This window comes from Elephantulus edwardii, unplaced genomic scaffold (genome assembly GCF_000299155.1).
Source record: "Elephantulus edwardii isolate Elephantulus edwardi_28Jun2011 unplaced genomic scaffold, EleEdw1.0 scaffold00031, whole genome shotgun sequence".
NCBI classification, from domain to species: domain Eukaryota; kingdom Metazoa; phylum Chordata; class Mammalia; order Macroscelidea; family Macroscelididae; genus Elephantulus; species Elephantulus edwardii.
Window position 1 is genome coordinate 17,465,421 of NW_006399781.1, and position 17,672 is coordinate 17,483,092.

Here is a 17,672-nt window from a genome sequence, read left to right on the forward strand (position 1 = left end):
TGGCACAGGACAGAGCGGAGTTTAGGGCTGTTGTACATAGGGTCGCTATGAGTCGCAGGCGACTCGACGGCACATAACAACAACAACAATGTTTTATTTAGTCATGAATTGAGGCACTAACTATATTTGTTACAACATCTGTTTATATTTTTTGAACTGTATAACTTCATTTGCCTGTCTTGGATTCTGCTTTGCATAGAATATTTAGTTTTCTTTCTTCCTTAATCCAGGTACCTTCCTGGACTAACCTTTATCTGAAATAAAAAAGCTTTGATTTATCGTGCATAGTGTGCATTTACTACGTGCCAGGGACATCCAGACAGTTTCTTATTTAGTCACTGTTTCAGTAAAGGAAGTAGTGAAACATGGAGATGGGATTCTTTATCTCTTTTGAGCCATCACTATATTCTAAGCTCTAGAGTAAGGCTTGCACATAGTTGAGTTCTTATTGAAAGAATGAGTTGATGAATTAACAATGTGTTCATTTTCTCAATGCTGCTGCTTTGTACGGGTCACAAATAAGAGTTTAAGGCAATAAAGGAGGAAGAAAAGGGACAGGAAACTGAAGGTACAGCTGTGTGTGTGTGAGAAACTACAAGGAAGTTCACTATTAAGAACAGGTGATGTTCTTGCAGCTGCAGTTATAAATGAATCAGTCTTGTTTCACCACCCTCATGGGCAGTATGAACTTTCTACCCATGGAGGCAGAGTTCCTAGGAAATACGGGGAAGTCCCGAAATGTTGCCATCTTATCAGAAGCCTTTCTCTGTGTTCTCCCCCTCTCTGGTGTGTTCTCTGTCCTTTGCACTGTGAACTGATGCTGAAAGGCATCTGAGTATAAAGTTCTGAACACCAGTTTGCTTAGAGAAGGAAACTCTTAGAGATGTATTGTTAGTTTAGAACCAACTCATTGACATTTAGTTGGAACCAACTCATAGCTCTCCAGCGGGTTTCCAGAGGCTGTAAATCACACAGGAAGATATTGCCCGTCTTTCTCCAGCAGAGCTATCGGTGGATTTGAACAATTAGAGATGCACTGCTTTGGGGTTATCAGTGCACCTCCATACACCCTACACCACCTGAGCTTTCAGTATGGAAAGGAAGGCAGAATTACAGGACCCCCTCTGATGATGAATGTGAAAGGGCAAAAAAAACTTGTCGTTACTCAGAGCTTATCACTATTTCCTGCCCACCAAGAGAGTGCGGAAGTCAGCTAAGGAGTTTTCCAGGTCAGAGATTGTTGTGCTCCAGGTTTTAGGAATGTGTGTCTCTGGGAAAGCAGAGTGCTAATGTCCCAAACCAAGAGTCAAACTTTCTTTGCAATCAAGGGTCACAATTGCTCTGTTCAGATAGGGAACAGCTTGTGAACTTAGCCTCCTTTTATTCCCCAACAAGCATTTTGTTTGCATGAGAAGCCACTGGGCTAAAGAAATATTACCAAATCTGTTATCAATTAGGAATAGGTGTGCTCAAATATGATATCTAAACTCTTTAGGCAACTAATTGCTCTTCTCCCCTCTCCTTGCGAATCAAGGATGCATCTAATAGCCAGTCATGTTTCTAGAGGGTTTCTAAAATCAGTGGAATCCCTTGCAGACTCATACCCAGGTGCTGCTGAGGCCAAGCCCATTGACATCTAGTTGACTCCAGCTTACAGGACAGAACAGAACTGCTTCATGGAGTTTCCAAGCCTCAGGACCCAAGGGTGCTATGCCTGCACAGATTCTCTGACCCAGAAAAGGGCATAATCACAAATGAAGTCAGAGCCTGCCTTTCTGCAAGGATTCCCTGTTACTGTGAGAGCAGAGATTGCATGCACTCCATGCTCTGCCTTGGAAAATGCCTCATATATTTAACCCCCAAATATTTCAAAAATTAATTTAGTCCTATACTTGTTACCAGTAACAGACAACCTTAACACTACAAATAGTTCAGACTTTTAAAAAAGCTGCCCAAATATCTTTAAAATAGATTAAAATGCACTGTAGTGGATTGGTAATCTAGAGTTCACATCATTTAGTACTTTAGAACACCTTCAGTTATTCTGAAAGGCCGGAGCATAAATAGAGAACATTTAATAAACTTAAATTGCCTCTCCTTTAGGAAAAATGATTTTGAGAGTCTTTCATTTAAAGCCTCTTCACGAACATTGGCTGCCAATTAAAGGGTTTGGCAGCCTTACTTGCCATATGAACCTAAGGTGGTAGATCTCTGGCAGTGTAGTCAGAAGCCCCACCTATCTGGCAATTAGAATCCACCAGCGGCTCCAAAGGATAAAGATGGGCAATCTCCCTTGCAATTTTATAGCTCCAAAACCTGTATGAGTCAGTTTCTACTCAACAGCAAGATAGAGACTGAGACTCATGACAGTCTTGTGCTGTCTTTGCACTCTGCTGTGTCTCTGGCCCTCCACTTTACCAAGCATGATGCCCTTTTCCAGGGATGATTGTTAAGTTCTGTCAAGCTTCTCCTCTAAGGAGTTTTCAGAGGCTGTAAATCTCACAGGAGGAGATTGCCAAGCTTCTCCTGAGGAACAAGCTGGTCCATTCAGTCTGCATGCCTTTGGGCCAGACCACTAGAGCTCTCTCAGTAGAGGACTAGAAGGTTATTATTCAATAAATGTTACCACCTCTTTCAGAGATGTTAATGAGATTTGGGCACATTCTTTTCAACCTGGTAGTTCACCTCAAGTTCTGTGGTAAATGCATACCTGGTTCATATTTCACTGAATAGGCATGCTCAGAACACATTCTAAGAGCTGGATGTGTATTCTTGGACATATGGAGGGCCAACCTACTTTCTAATACACGATTAGTAAAGCAGCAGGCATTACAACACAATTTGTACAAATCACACAGTTTGTAATTCCCAAGTTACAACACCAAAATGTTACCATGTGGTGAATGCCCTGGTTTTGGTCTCTCTTGCCTGGAGAGAAGTGAGCTGAGTGGGAGACAACAGGAAGGTCAGCACCACCATGTAGGCATTTGAGAATATACAGCAATGTCAGTGACTCTTAAGGCAGCTGCTGCTTGATGTTATAGCCCAGAGATTTTTGCACAGAGAGAAGGCAAGGAGACAAGAGTGGAGGAGAAAGTAGAGGTAATTTACTAGAGAAAGAAGAGTATGTTCTGGAGCAGAAAGGGTCACTCTTAGGAGTGGAGAGAACAGTAGACTGTGAGGATGCTTCTATCTTCAGTCTGCTTCTCATAGGTGAGCTCCATGCAGCATAGCTGAGTGGTATTTGGGCCGAAGGTATGATGTTGCTGGAGGCTTCAACACCCGGTCAGTCTCTGCTCTCTTGGGTACTAATTAGATTACTATGCAGGTAATTCTTACTGCACATGGCAGCTTTCTAAGGCATTGATGTCTTCTTTAAAAGGTAATATGCAGGTGGCATCTCCTGGCTCTGACTGGAATAGATTTTGCCTTCTTGTTCACATTTTATTGTATATGGGTTCAGGCTGTGTTCTAATATCTTATTCAACAAGGTCTAGCTGAAATTGCAAGGCGCTTGGTTCTAACTTTAACCCCCCTTCCTTCTGCTTTTACCTCAGATTAAAAGCTATCTAACTCCTAACACAGGGATGAATATATGATATCTAGGAGACATGTATTTTGGTAGAAAAGCAAAGTGATTATCTTCTTGAAAGTAGATGTGATGGAATAAAAAAAATCATCCACCTAAACTCCACTTGGAAGCTCTGAGTAGTTAGGAGTTGCACTGCTAACCCAAAGGCAGGCAGTTCAAGTCCACCTACTGCTCCTCAGGAACTTACAGTCTTGAAAATCCACTGCAGAGTTAGCTATGAGTTGGTTCCGAATCAAGGGCACATAAAAGCAACAAAATCGGCTACCCAAATAACATTTTTGTATTTCTTTTCTCATCAGTTCCTTTCCAATGGGTTCTCTGTGAGTTCAGAACTCTCCTACCTCCTGGTCTGGGGTCATTCCACTATGCACAAAACCATAGAAATGGATTTTTCTTTCTCCGTGTGAAAAAGACGGATAAATAAATGATCTAATTTTGTAAGTGAAAAAAGAAAAGGTTACTTACCTTCTTTTTTTTAAAAATTTTTTTAAATAATTTTAATGAACGTTTACAGAGAATTTGGATTTCCATTCATTCATTGCTGCACTTCTCTACCTGCCCAGCCCTCTCCCCCTGCCCCCCAGTTTGCTCCTCTCTTTCAAAAGTAAAAGAAAGACTCCCTCCCTGGTACACAATCCCCCCGCATCCCTCCCACCACCCTAAGTACACTCCACTATGCAACCTTAATTGTGGACTTTTGTGATAACCATAATACCCTATCATACATCGCTTTTAAATTATTCACTCCCTCATCTGTTTCAGTGCAGTATACACAATTTATCCAGTTTTTCTCAGTCTTACCCCCACCCTGATATCAGTCCCGTTTTACAGCAGTGGCACCATGCAATATTTGTCCTTTTGCGCTGAGATATTTCACTCAGCATAATGTCCTCCAGGCTCACCCATTTTGAATAATATTGAATGAGTTCCTTGTTTTTCAATGCAGCATAGTATTCCATTGTGTGAATATACCACAGCTTCTCTATCCATTCGTTTGTTGATGGGCGCCTGGGTTGTTTCCAACTCCTTGCTATCATGAACAAAGCCACGATAAACATGGGTGTGCGTCTATCTGCTTGAATGTCAGTTATGGTCTCTTTGGGATATATTCCCAGTAGTGGAATTTGCTGGGTCAAATGGTATCTCTATTTGCAACTTTTTGAGAAAGCGCCACACTGCCTTCCACAGTGGTTGCACCATTTTACACTCCCACCAACAGTGAATAAGGGTTCCAGTTTCTCCACAACCTCTCCAGCATTTGTTGCTTGCTGTTCTGTTAAATTTTGCTATTCTGACTGGGTTGAGATGATATCTCATACTTGTTTTGATTACTTACCTTCTTAAGTTCTAGAAAAGGAAAAAGGAAATAACTAGAATTCACTTCATCATGACTAAACACAATGATGCCCCCTGGTTTGGTTTTTGAACTTTATTTCTTTTAAGTTTGTTAGATTATTTTGGTTTAATGTTCTAAAAAGCATGTCTCTTTTTTCCCCTTAGGTGAATGTCGGATGTGTACCCAAAAAGGTAGAACATTTGCTTCTTTTCCTCAGTATTTCTTATATCATGATCTGAATAAGTATGTTTCCACATGTGATTCTTGCTGTAATAATTAACTGAGAACTCAACTAGAGATGTCCTAAATAAGAGGATGGTTTTTGTTGATGTGCATTTATTCCATGTCATTTATCAAGAAGCCTGGAGAGACATATTTCCTTAGATTAACTTTCCACTTAAATTCATCTGAAACGATGTATTTTTCCTTCACGTAATCAACAGTAACCTCTCTAATGGCACTGGCTGCTTCAGACAGGGTATTTTCACACCAGTTTCCCTGCTGATTGCTTTAGGTCTTTCAGGCGAGGACTGAGCCACCCTTACAGGGCAGTGGGCCAGAGTGGTTGCTAGGGAGATAATCATCATGATATTAGCTCCTGGACATTAGCTACATCAGACTTGCAAAAGTCATCCTGAACATTCACTATGTGCTAAGTTCCCCTAGTGATAAAAGGTACTAGATTTATTGGGGCAGTAACCAGCAATGGATTATAGTGTCTGGTTCTCAAACTTTGATAGTCTGGAAGGAACAAAAATCAACCAAATATTTTTAATCAAAGCATTAAAGAAAAGCCCTGGATGCACAGGATCACTTTTTATCAGTTGGGAAGCCCAAGCAGGAAATGGTTTATACAGCTAGCAGTCTAGACGTTAACATGACCAAAACACTGAGTATTTGACCATGATAGAGGGATGTTCCTCTCACACCAGGGTTTCTGTAACACTCAGGAAACCTGGAATGGCTTTGGTCTTCACCTTTTCTTGTGAATCAATCACAGAAGCAGTCATTTTCAGGAAGACCAAACTGATTTTCTCCTGACAAGAAGTGTCAAAGTTGGTTTTGTTTGTTTTTTTTTTTAAATCTTAGTTTTTGTTTTTAAACAAAGAAATATGTTCCCCAGGGAATGACCCAGTTCAGTCCTCCTGCTGAGAATTTGCATTTCTACTTATATTGCGTCAGAATCTGCATTTTAATAAGATCCTCATGTGACTCTTATATAACATAAGAATCAGGTGATGTTTGTTATACATAAGAAAACCTTGAGTTATATCTGATAGGAATCAATGGATGCTTATGTAAGACTAAACTGAGGACCTATAAGAATCACTTGTTAAAATGTAGACTAATTCAGTATATCTAGGATGGAAATATGCACATTTTCATCAGGGGTCAGACTAGGATGAACTGCTTTTAAGGCTTGATTCTCCCCCCACCCCCATAAATTAAGTGCATATGATGTGACTTTGGGTACTCATAGCCTCTGTGAAGATGGTATTTCTCAAGTTGTTTGAGGAACTTTTCTGGGTTCACTGTATAGTGACTTCTGTGGTAAGTAATCTGTTGGTACAGTTGTTAAATTGTTGGGTCCTAGTCCCCATCTTCACTTTCTTGAAAATTCAAATTTATTGGTTCTCTTAGAAATGATCAGACAGCTTAGTCACCTAACATCACAGGTATTATCTTATTTTTTAAAAAATACACATTAACTTTTGTTTAAAGTGAATGAGATTATATCTGGGCCTATTAATTAGAACTGATGAGAGATGATGAGAATGGTGCACGATAGGACAGGATTCAGATCTGTTGTTCTTAAGGTCGCTATGAGTCGTCCTCAATGGATGGCACATAAACAGCAGCAGTTATTAACATACGATAACTTTTCCTCAATAAGGAACTCAAGCCAACAAACCAGAATATTGAATGAGGTCTCTTCGTACGTGTTTGTATAGCTTCATGGTTTCTCTTTACCACTGTAGTGATTTTTGGCTTAATAGCTGTTGTAACATCACGTTGAATTAATTCATCCTTTGCCATTGACAAAGAGGAAGAATTGGCAACCATTATTTCCAAAGCTGCTTCCTGCTTATACTTGCAAGTAATATTGCCCCTCCTTTGAATGTACTTTAAAACATGTTATAATCCCAAGCTTACAACCTTTTGCAGCCAAGACTACATTTTAAATTGGCAGCTTCCTATTATCATCTAAACAAATATTGCAGTGTCATCAGTTACACACACTTACATTTAATTCCAGATAGATTTTCCATAATCTTTGCCTTTGTGTAGCTAAATTGTTTGTTTCATTTCCTCTGATGTAGGAAATTTTGAGACATTTTTCTAAATTATTTTCATTTCATTCTAGATTTTGGAATCTAGTCTATTTAAAGTCATACAAATACATAAACTATGTAGATTAATTATAGCATGGTTTTGTAATTAACCCAGTTATAGTGGTAAATTAAGTATTGGTGCTGTGTTAATACCTCATTATTTTTAAATGCTATTGGCATTAATACTGAATAGTAGCCTTAATTTGTCGTGCCATATTGTTTCTCTTACACTTTCTATTCTGGTTGCATATTGTAGACAGTTGCTTTATATTTTTATAGGATTTTACTGATTTCAAAGGGGCCATAGAGGCACAGTAATTAAGTTCTTGACTCCTGTGAGGTGTACAGCATAGGCGACTGTATATAATAGTTTTACTTGATCACAATAAGGTCACTATGAATCAGAATCAGCTTGACACACAAATGATTTGAAGTTGATTTTCATTCCAAGGATTAGTTGGTACCTGCCTCTTGTAGAACAGAATGTAGCCCAAGAGTAACTCCTTTTCAGAAAAAGAAAGCAGTAATAGAGAAGCGACCAGAATGATAGGTCTGCTGGCTCCTGCTACCATGATTAGAGCTGAGCCCCAAACACCAACTCGGTTCATACACAGCTCTCTTCATTAGGCAGTGTGTCCTCCCTTGCATAATACAGATTGAAAGTTTTGAAAAGATAACGTTGTAATGATAGGAGTAAAGCAATGTTTATTAAAATAGCATAATTTAATGTCCCTTTCTTCCCTCCTTAAAAACTCTTACTAAACCTGTCCTAACCCTAATCCACCTTAGGGTGTGGTATTCCCTGGTTTGGCTCTTTGCTTGTCTCTTTCTCTGCAGACCAAGGAATCCCACCCGGGGAGCCCCCTTAATAAAAAGCTTCTTTAGCTTTAATTTAAAAAATAGCATAATTTATTCAGTAAATCTTTTTGCCTGTGTTGTTAAAGATGAAGTTTATTGTGGTTATCAATGTACTCATCCTTACACACGAAGGGGAAGGTACAAAGAAGGGCTGTAAGGCTCTTCAGTAGAGGACGTGAAGGCTAGTGGGACAAAGAAATCAGAGTTATTTTAGTTTGGTTACCATGGTAGTCAGTTGAAATGAAAGACTTAGAGGCTATAAGCTACTCCAACTCATAGTGACCCTGTGACCAACCAAATGCTGCCCGATCCGCACCACCTCACAAACTTCTGTGCTTTAGTCCATTTGTAGGTAACAGGCTCTCTTTTAAAAGGTTTAGTCTTATTTTTCATGTGAAAGTAACCCATTTTTGTTCATTATTACATGATTATCTTTTCTTTCATCATTTCAGTCTTCTCTCAAAACTCACACACTGCTGTTTTGGGGACTTTTTTCTCTCCAGGTAATGTGGAATACAGCTGTCCACTCTGAATTTATCCATGATCAGGGTGATTATGGGTTTCAAAGTTGTGAAAGTAAATTCAATTGGAGGTAAGTGTCAAATGCTCAGAAATCTACTCATGTAATTTTTCTCCTCTTTTATGACAAAGTGAGCTATAATTATTTCACCATTTGGTGGTGAAGCAGAGTTTCTCCTTGAAGGCAAAGGTTTTGGAGCTGTGTCTCCCATACTTTGGGCATGTGACCAGGAGGGACTAGTCCTTGGAGAAGGAGAACATGCTTGGAAGAGTGGAGGGACAGCACAGGAAAGGAAGGCCCCAGATGAGATGCATTGACACAGTAACTGGGGTTATGGGGGTAGATGTGTCACAGTCAGGGTAAGGCAAGCTTCAGAAGTATTGTTGCATAGGGTTGCTATGAGTTACAGGTGACTTGATGGCACATAAAAACAAGAACAAATTTTCAAAAATTTTTAGCAAATTCATTTTATTCAACAAATATTTATTGAATGGTGGGCCATGTGCTAAAGCAGAAAGGTGTTTATGTACATTTATGCCCATTAGACTTTCTCAATAATCAGTATTAGTTTAAGAGCTCCTATCTGTGGGAAGGAGATGGACATGAAGGAAGAGGTTCCTGTCCCAAGAAGCATTTTACCTAGTGGAGTTCTTGTTGGCAGTCCAGGATTCTCTGCTGAAGGGTATTCAGGCACCAATGTCTTTGCTACTGACTGAAAGAAGAAAATCCTGTTTCTCAGTAATGACTCCGGTTTCTCTGCAGTGTTATAAAAGAAAAACGAGATGCCTATGTGAGCCGACTGAATACCATCTATCAAAACAATCTAACCAAGGTTTGTAAGTTGGTTTGGGATTTTTTGGGTGTTTGTTTGTTTGTTTGTTTGTTTTAGCAAAATAAATGAAAAGGTTTATTAAGGCAGTAAGAGGCATAGCTAGTGAAAGGCCATGCAAAAGAATAAAAGTGAAAAAAAAAAAGAAGAGGGAAGAGTGGGAAAGGACCCTGTGGGAAGACAGGGGTGAAGTCAGACCTTACAGCACGTTGTCAGTACAAAAGGAGAGCAAGAGAAAATAAGTTGGGTTTTGATGTTTGCAAAAGAACTCTTTACCACTGGAGTGAGCTACTGTATCTGACCAGACTGGAATGTAGCTTCTGGCTATATGTCTTTGTAAAAAGAGCAAAGGCCACATGGAGACACCTATGTCTGACCTTTATCAAATCCACAAAGGGGATTTATTTGATACTGTTTCTGTCAATAGTATCAATAACACTAAATCCATTCCCTAGAGGTCAGAAAATGCCCCACCTCCACTCCCATACCTTTTCCTGCTCATCTCAGTACCAATCTTACTGCTTTGCTGGGTCCAAAATCTAATGCAGTTGTTCATAGAACCATGGTCAAAAGATTATAATCCAGATTAATACAGAATTAAAACAATACAATTGAGACATCTCCTGAAATGTGTTCTCAGGCACCTCAGCCTCGAGCCTCAACAGCTTTAGGCCAGTCAGTATTTCCAAGTTCTCGGTCCTGTCAATATTGGGGCTCCTCACCTCAAGTTGTCCATAAAAGTCAATATTGGCTGTCCCCTACCACCCCCGAGGTTCCATCTCATGTCAGGTCTCCAGTTCGGCCTTAGGTGTTGCTGCTGTAAGTGTTGCTGTGCTGCAGGTGTAGCTGGAGCTAGAAAGATAATCTTACATTCTTGCTTTTTCTTTGGTGATGCCAGAAAACCTGTCTGATTCTTGTTCCTGGCTTTCTCGATTCAATGGCGAGACTAGCCAATCCCCGTGTAGATTGTTGAGACTGGCCAGTCTGCTTATAGATAGGCTAACACTCCTCATTGGCATAGTCCCATCTACCTACATAGCAAAGTCAAATAATGACTAAGGAAAGTCATATTGAAAGATGTTGTGTACCATTGAGTTGGAACTGACCCATAGCTGACTCATAGCTGACAGGTTTTCAGAAGCAGTTAATTGCACAGGAAGAGATTGATACTGGATTTTTGGTTGGTTTGTTGTTTTTTTGTTTTGTTTTGGTTTTCTGTTCATGATGGTGGGGTTGACCTGCCAGAGTGAAGCTTCTCTCTGTAGACTTCTTTTCTATGTAGAATGAGTAGTGTGTGTCATAGTTAGTTCAAGGTCTTTCCTGATTGGCTGTATTTTGAGAAGGCCTAGATCTCCACTTAGCTTCAGAAATCAAACACATGAGAGACTAATTTTTATACCAGTAAGCAAGGATGGTGAAGCTTCATCTCACATACTTTCACATATATCTCACATATTATTAGGAGGGGCTAGTCTTTGGAAAAGGACATCATGCTCAACAAGACAGATTTACACAGAGGCTGTAGAAATGGGCTCAGATGTATTGGAGTTGGTGAGGGTGGTGCAGAATAGGGCAGAGTTAAGATCTATTGTTCATAGTGTTGTTGTGAGTCACAGTCAACTTGATGGCACATAATGACAACATGCCTCCTTATATGAACTCTAGTGGCATAGGGTTAAGTGACCAAACGGTCAGTGGTTCAAACCTACCAGCTACTCTGTGGGAGAAAGGTGTGATAGTCTACTTTCATAAAGATTTATAGCCTTGGAAACACTATGGCCTATTCTACTCTGTTTTGTAGAGTCTCTGTAAATAGGAATTTTCTTGCTGGATTTCACATGCCAGTTTATGAATTGAAGTGAGAGTGCTAAAGGCACATGGTTCGAATCCACTATCTGCTCCCTGGAAGAAGGTTAAACAGTCTCCTTCTATGTGATTAACTGCCTCTGAAAATCCATTAGAGGGTCAGCCATGGATCACTTCCTATTTGAGAACATGCAACATCAACAATCTGGTTAAAAACCTAACACCTACATTATTATTGCTGGTTGGATCTCAGAAGAGACAAAATTGTGTATCAGAAAGTTGTTTATGTGCATGAAGTCTGATAAAAAATTACAAAAAAAATTGAGTGAAGGTGTGTTTGCCTTCATTACATTATCCTTTACTGTACGGAGGCCTTTTCTGCCTAAGTCTTCAGATGTCTTGCCTCTTCCATCTGGACCAGCTGGCAATGCTGACAAACTATCTCATCCAGCTCTCCTTGACTGTGCATGTCCCATCATATTTTAGTTACCTTTATGGGTGTCCCTTTGCAGTTTCTAAGACTTCAACCTAGTTTTAGCTGTATTTAGGTAGGAATGTACTTGGTGATATCTAGACCAGCTAATCAAATTAAGTGGTAATTTCAATAGCAGCATCTTTAATGTTTGTTGTTGTTAGGTGCCATCAAGTTGAGTACGACTCCTAGTGACCCTATGAACAACAGATCTGAACCCATCATCACACTTCCTGACACACAAGAGCCCATTGCGGCAGTCACCATGTCAATCCACCTGGTCGAGGGTCTTCTTCTCATTCTCCCACCCTCAACGCTTCCCAGCATCATGTCCCTCTCTCCAAGGAACACTAAACAACGAGGATAGTTATAGTAGCAGAATCTTTAGAAATCACTTTTTAGGGTGAGTTCCTTCTACAAGTGGCTAACTTCACACCTTTCTGTATGAATTCTTACCACTCTTTGCATTTCTTTTTTTTAATTATTTTTGTGTGTATGTACCATCAAATTGGATCTGACTGGTACAGGAGACGTTTGCTGCTCCTTCTCCAGCAGAGCATCTGGTGGATTTGAACCGTGTCCCTCTGGGATTGCAGTGCAGCTTCTTGCCACTAGGCCATCAGAGCTCCCTTGGATTTATTTTTTGAAGGATATTATTACTCTGACTTTAATCTTCCGTTTTAGGGTCTAAAGCCCCTACGTAACCATAAGAGATTTTATTTGCTGTTTTGTAGTATCCATGCCAGAATTTTTTTTAAAAAAGGAACTAATGCAAAATGCTGAAAACCAAACCTACTAATAAGTTCATTCTGATTCATAGTAACTCTGTAGAACAGAGTAGAATGCCCTTTAGTGTTTCTAAGACATCTGTCAAAAGAGAAAAAACATTCCTGCAGAAATAGAATTTGTTAGTATCCACGAACTGCACTGTGACCTTTCTCTTCCCAGTATTAAATATGGGGAAGGAATTATTTAAAGTTGACTCAGAAATTCTACCTGTCTTAGTATCTTAAAAGCAAACCCCACCCTGTGCTACTGAGTTGATTCTGACTCATGGTGACCTTCCATTGGATTTCTGAGGCTGAAAATCTTCGACCCAAACAACAGCTGGTGGCTTTGAACCAGGCATTACCATTTGAACTACAGCGCTCTACACCTCTAGGGCTCCTTATCTAATAGCTTAAGGAATAAAAAGTCTGATCATCTCCTCCTCCAAACTATTGTCTGTATTACTGTCTCTCTACCCACCTCCTTTTTTTGTCTTCCATCCCAAAGAAGTCATTGCCTCGAGACTCCTGAGCTTTGATGTTTATCTTGACTCAGCTTGATTAAGCTGGGCACCTACCTGCAGGAACAGGCCTGGGTTGTGCTGTTTGGAAAGCAGGAAATATTTGGAAACAAGCAGGTTCCAAAATTTTACAGTCCCTCTGAGTTCATGGTTTCATGGCCTTATTAACCTTGCAGGGTGCCCACACTTGTTTGTCAGTGCCTGTATCATGACTGGCAGAGGTTTGCTGTCGATCACCCCCAAATCAGGGCTCTGGCGGGAGAGGATGCTATAGAAAGCCTATCCTCGGCCTCTCCGGCTCGGACCTCACTATTTTGTAATTTTGTGATATTCTTCCTGCTTTCTAAAGCACACAGAAGCATTGATTGCCTTCCCTCACCCTTGGCTAGAGTCTTTATTTCCCTTTTCTTTATACTCCCTTCATCTTTATATTCAAGTTGGCTCAACCTCATGCTGAGAATTTGTTCCCACCCACCCAAGGTATACTGAATCAGAGTGTACATTTTAATAAAATTCACAGGTGATTTTCAGAAATTCTCAGCAGTGTACCAAACCAGAATGAACCAGGTCAAGCTCTACTTTGTCAACATTCTGCCTCTCTATACCCTCAGCCTATTTTAATAGGAAATAAGGAAGACTTTCCCTTTAACTCTTGAGGACTAAGGGGCAGTGTTCTTCCAGTAGGGATGACTTGCTTCACAATAACATCTTTTACATTAGTTCATATAAAACTAGTTCTTATAAGGCAGAGATTAAAAATAGCCCAAATGTCCGGCTTCTTAAAACTGCTGTAGCACTGTCATCTCTGACCTCAATTATTTCTCTTCCTCTCAGTCCCTGCTTTGTCTTTGGGTTCTGTTGTTGGAACATCTCACAGAAACTGAAACACCATCAAGAACTGGCTCACATGGTTGTTGATGGACATGTCAAAGAAGGGCGATGGGCCAGACGCCTGCAGGCTGAGGCTGATGGTTGCTGCTGTAGGAGCAGCCAGACCTGGTTAGATGCGGTGTTCTGAGGGAGCAGTACTGAGCTCCCCAGGAAAATTCCTCTGTATGCGATCTCAGTGCTATAAATCATACCTCAAGGAGAACTGAGAGTGGGGACTTTGTTTCACCTCTGGTGGCCTAGCAGGAAAGGAGTTGGGGTTCAAATCCACTATCTGCACCGAGGAAGGAAGGAGGGAAATTTCCTCCCATGAAATTTACAACCTCTAAAAACCTGCTGGAGGGTCAACTGTGAGTCAGTTCTGACTCTACAACCATGAGAGAGAGTAGGGTGAAACTACAAATTCTGTCCCACCCTAATCCTATCCCCATCTTGTTGTTTGCTGTCTAGTCACAACCGACTCTTAGCTGACCCTCCAGTGGGTTTTCAGAGGCAGTAGATTGCACGGGAGGAGGTTGCCCGTCTTCCTTCCACAGAGCAACTAGTGGATTTGAACACATGTCTTTGGGATTGCAGTGCAGTTCCATACCACTAGGTCACCAGAATACAGCTACGTATTCATTCCCAAATAAAGCCTTAAGCATAGACAAAAAAGCAAGAATCACAAAATGGAAGGTTGTGGTTGGATGGGCCATATTACTTCATTCATCATACCACACTTGCATATAGGTCTTGCATACATTTTGGCCCAACAAAGAGCCACTTTTTCTTTTTCCCATGCCTTTCAGCATCAAATGGCAACTTGGTATCAAGTAATGCTGAAATCTAGAACAATAAGACATTGTCTTGTAATCAGCTAAGAAGAATTCTCAGAAGAAACACAAACCTGCTAAGTTGCAGCAGGTGTTTTTGTATTATTGTAAGAACAAGGTAATAATTTTTCTGGTGTCTTCTCCAGTCCAATATAGATATTATCCATGGCTATGCAGCATTCACAAGTGACCCCAAGCCCACAGTGGAGGTCAATGGGAAGAAGTACACTGCTCCTCACATCCTGATCGCCACGGGTGGTGTGCCCTCGCTTCCTCATGACAGCCAGATTCCTGGTGAGTCTTACAAGGGCTAGTATGTCTATAGGGAATTGCACTGCTAACCCAGTGGCAGTGCCTTTCTGGCAATTTGAATCCACCATCTGCTCCATAGGAGAAAAATAGGCAATCTAGTGTGATTTACAGCCTCTGCGACCCCTCCAGCCCCACCCCGGGAGGGTCAGCTATGAGCCAGTGTCAGCTAAACAGCAACAAGTTGTTGAGTTAAAATGTTGGGAGGGTTCTTCATTAAATAAAGAACTGAGAAGGGGTGTGAAACAAGCAATCAGATTAATAGGTCACACTTTGAACTTGGCATGGTGGGGATAGATGATCTATTTGTCTGAAGATGGTTCTGGAGATAAAGTTACAGTTCAATTCTAAATATATTGAGTTGAAACAAAGTAGATCTGCATAGCAGCATAGTGATAAATATAGAACCAGAATTGACAGATGCATTTGGAAATCTTTCGCATGGAAGTGGAAGCTGTTCGAAAGCTTTGAGGAAGATAGCAGAGGGAAGAGGACCGGGGGCTCCTACAGTTGGGGTGGTTGGGAGGGTGAAGCAGAGCCAGCAGAGGGTAATATTCATGAGAGCAGAGAAGATCTTGGTTCTTTGAATGAATGAATGAAGTTGTTTAGTTATCAGGCTCTTATTTCTGGAGAGAAAAAAATTGTTGACTCAGGGAAGACTTACTTGGCAGCTTCTTAAGTAGAAACTTTAACAGAAGTTGTCAAAGCAGAGCCTTTTGGCTGAGGAAGTGATTGTTACTTGCATAAAATGTTGATATTATTCTACAAGAGAATACAGTGTTGTGTAACCAATCCCATTTTCCTGCATAGGTGCCAGCCTGGGAATAACCAGTGATGGATTTTTTCAACTGGAAGAATTGCCTAGGTAAGCTAGTTTCATTCCCTATCTCAGTAACCCGTTCTTCTGCCCAGGGCTTTGAACCAGCCTCTTGCTGAGAATTTGTCCAACCAGCGCAGCTATACGCAATCAGTCTGGTTAAAACGTAAGTTCGGATTCAGTGTATGTGGAGTGGAAATGCAAATACTCAGCAGGAATGGGCCAGTTTGAAGCCCTGTTTCCTCCACCTCTCCTGCTAATGTTTTTCTCCAGCTCCATCTCTGTCATTAACATAAGCATTTCCTGAATCTTCCTCCTCATTCTCCAAGGAATTGTGATGACACATTGGTTAAGTACTTGGCTGGTAACGGAAATGTCAGATGTTTAAACTCACCAGTGGATCAATGAGAGAAAGATGACAACGTTGGTGATCCAATGGGGCACTCTCACTCTCTCCTGTAGGGTCACACTGAGTCAGAATTGACTCAGCAGACCTGTTGGCCTGGAGATTGACCTTTATCTCCTGCACTGCGTTCGCTCAGGATTGCTCGATTCAGTGTGCGCTGCTAATCCAGTTTGAAGTCCTAATCCTTTGCTTTTATAAAAGCTTTCATGGACGATGACTAATATTCCACACTTGGATCTTTACCTGAATTCACCTGGAGCATACAGAAAAGCCATCCTACTCTCTTTTGGATTGAATCAAGATCAAATATAAAATGATTTCTTCACCAGTAATTTAGTGGTAAAGCCCATCTGACAAAATTAGCCTTTGTTGCCAAATATTAAAACAGACTATATTTTAAAGTTGTCTTCTTCAACTAGATATTGCAGCCATTGATCATGTGTCTAAAATAATGTTAATTCTGGTTTTTAAACTGTCACATTTAAGCACAGGAAGAATTGTGAGTGTGGTAAAGGATTGGGCAGAGCTTCATTCTGTTGTACGTGGGATGAATTGGACCTAATGTGGCAGCCCAAGACAGCAACAAATCATGCAGAAATGCTTCCTTTAGGAAGGTTCTGTCAGCATCACAGGAACATCCTTTCTAAAATTGCTCTTTGTGTTAAAATAGCCTTAGTAAGCATCTGTTATGCATTTAGATACATAGAGTGAGAGAAAGATGAGTACAACCAGTGCTCTAATTGGAAAATGCTACAGATGGCTGGCTTTCTGGGTCATGGAGATTCATGGAAGAGATGGTACCTTGGGACGGGGGGGCACCTGTTGGCCTGGAGATTGACCTTTACCTCCTGCACAGCGTTCCCTCAGGATTGCTTGACACTGCTGCTCCCTCAGTGTGCATTGCTAATCCAGTCTGAAGTCCTAATCCTTTGCTTTTATAAAAGCTTTCATGGAGGATGACTAATACTCCACACTTGGATCTTTACCTGAATTCACCTGGAGCCACAGACAGTGAATTAGGAGCAGGCAGGGACATCTCTGTCATGTCATAGTCCAATGAAAATGTCCCATTGAGATACTCAGAAAAGGAGGGTTCTGGCTCAGTCCCCTGACTGGAAAGAGTTTTGACTGGAAAGAGTTTGGAAGAAAATCTGGTGGATTTTTTTTTAATTTGATCTCAGGGTACAGGCGTTTCTGATAGAGAACAGGCTTCCTTTCTTCATGATCCATCCTGAACTGTTTGGATTTAGGGTTGAATGATAGGACACGTGTGAAAACATATTTGGAAATGTGATCATGACTCATCCGGCTTAGATGATATAATTCAATCCAGACTTACCCTTTAAGAGGTTGATTATTAATATCTGCCCGAAACTATATTAACTTCACTTATTAAGCTTGCATTG

General features: G+C 40.7%; 1 protein-coding gene across 4 annotated transcripts in view; it reads left to right on the forward strand.

Annotated features, from left to right (window-relative positions):
* GSR (glutathione reductase) overlaps positions 1-17,672 on the forward strand; it is a 44,409-nt gene that overhangs the window by 12,231 nt on the left and 14,506 nt on the right. For all 4 annotated transcript variants that reach the window (XM_006884124.1, XM_006884126.1, XM_006884125.1 and 1 more), the window contains exons 2-6: positions 5,093-5,119; positions 8,623-8,711; positions 9,402-9,471; positions 14,881-15,028; positions 15,854-15,908. In XM_006884124.1, coding sequence (XP_006884186.1) covers positions 5,093-5,119; positions 8,623-8,711; positions 9,402-9,471; positions 14,881-15,028; positions 15,854-15,908 — 389 coding nt within the window. The remainder of the gene's footprint in view (positions 1-5,092; positions 5,120-8,622; positions 8,712-9,401; positions 9,472-14,880; positions 15,029-15,853; positions 15,909-17,672) is intronic.